Source organism: Sinocyclocheilus anshuiensis, unplaced genomic scaffold, assembly GCF_001515605.1.
Source record: "Sinocyclocheilus anshuiensis isolate Anshui unplaced genomic scaffold, SAMN03320099.WGS_v1.1 scaffold3535, whole genome shotgun sequence".
Taxonomy (NCBI): domain Eukaryota; kingdom Metazoa; phylum Chordata; class Actinopteri; order Cypriniformes; family Cyprinidae; genus Sinocyclocheilus; species Sinocyclocheilus anshuiensis.
Genome location: NW_015547843.1, coordinates 7,310 through 9,012, shown reverse-complemented (window position 1 = coordinate 9,012; position 1,703 = coordinate 7,310). Strand labels below are relative to the sequence as shown.

Genomic DNA, 1,703 nt, shown 5'->3' with positions numbered 1-1,703 from the left:
TATATTTTGTTTATTACAAATGTTTAAAATAATAATTTTAAAAAACATATGCATGCAATGTCTACTTAAATGCAACCCAAGTTGCACACTACAGTAAATAAATTACATGACACTATAATGTGTGTGTATTTTTAAAACTTTTTTTTACCATGGACAGTGCTTTTTGAGTATTGTGCAACAGGGGTTCGGGGAGCTGGGAGAGGTGTATACACTCCGGTACTTTAATTGTTCCTCCATCAAGGTCAGCAATGATCACATCGAGCTGTAAACAGAAACCAAAACCCAATCAGAAATTACCGAATGAGTCACGGAACAACGTTACCAGAATCTGACCACCTGTTTTAAGGCAGATTGAAAAATGTCTTTCTGTAAGGCCTTGAGCTCACCAGCTCTTGGATCTCGCTCTGGAACATGGAGTGCACTCCGATGATAAAGGGCGTAGGCGAGCTCAACACCTCCAGCAGTCGAGATGGGAGGACGGGAATGAAGGGGTAGCTGTGGTCCAAATCAGAGTTAGGCAACCACCATCATCATGTCAAGCAATCAGCAGATGTTAACATCAGACTTTTCTCAATAGATACCGAGCACAAAAATAGTACATACTGTTGCAAAAGACTGTAAAAATAGAACGATTTGCAAAATTACACACTTGTCATTTCTGAAGAGGACACATTAATTCAAGCTTTTCTTGGCGCATTTGAGATGTCCTAGTTTGTATGCAATGCACTTAGATTGAACTAGATTTGCTAATAATGTAGCTAATGAAATAAGATGCTCTTATCAAGGCAACTTAAGGTCAATTATTCTGGGTATATCAGTAATAGTCGACGTTGACCCACCTGTACTTAAGAGGAAACATGAGGGACTCTAAGGCACGGCAGGCCTCCCCAAGTCTCTGATAGCTGGAAGAGTGGAACAAAACCTTGTGCTCTGTCAGAACTGCACAGAAGAGACTAAGAACATTCTGGATCCCTGGAACACATAAAAATCACACAAACGCACAATTACTAATGACATTTTTGATCTGCAAAATTTAGCAAAGACTTAAACTACTTCAGTCTGTGTGCACTGAATTTATTTAATACACAAGTTGCACAATTTGAGTTGAATTGCTGAAATAAATAAAAAAACTTTTCCATGACATTCTGATTTATTGAGATGCACCTGTATATTCAAACACCTTTTCTGAAAACATGAGAGGTTATAACTAGGGCTAGGTATTGTCTACAACGTCACAATATGATATTTATCACAATTCACACATCACAATACTCTTACACTGTGATATATCGCAAACCATCATATTAACATTATTAGATCTCGACTGTCACTGCTTGATTTTTTGTACCATTTAAACTTGCCAAGCAAAGTTGGCAATTCAAGCAAAAAAACTAAAAAAAAAAGCCATAATTTTTTACTAAACAAAATTTAAGATACATTTTTATAATGAATATAAAAATCTTGACTGTTAATGTTTAAAAAACTAATTTTTTTACTGTTTAAATTTAATAAATGTAAACATTTAACGAAATAAAACTTTACACATATTGAGGACAAGCAAAAGGCAATCATTTTTACTAAACAAAATTAAAGATTAATTTTATAGTGAGTATAAAACAAAGAGCTGGATAAGAGACAAGTAACAGATCTTGATTGGTACCACTTTACTAAATAAATAAAGATCAAAAACTGTTTGTGTATAT

At 34.6% G+C, this 1,703-nt stretch overlaps 1 protein-coding gene across 1 annotated transcript in view; it reads right to left on the bottom strand.

Annotated features, from left to right (window-relative positions):
- Nucleotides 1–972, bottom strand: part of LOC107704662 (myotubularin-related protein 13-like) — a gene marked incomplete at both ends in the record, with an annotated part of 49,217 nt that extends 48,245 nt beyond the window's left edge. Inside the window, 3 exons of the mRNA XM_016507651.1 lie at nt 149–262; nt 387–495; nt 840–972. Of these exons, the coding sequence (XP_016363137.1) occupies nt 149–262; nt 387–495; nt 840–972 (356 nt within the window). The remainder of the gene's footprint in view (nt 1–148; nt 263–386; nt 496–839) is intronic.
- Nucleotides 973–1,703: the final 731 nt, after the last annotated feature.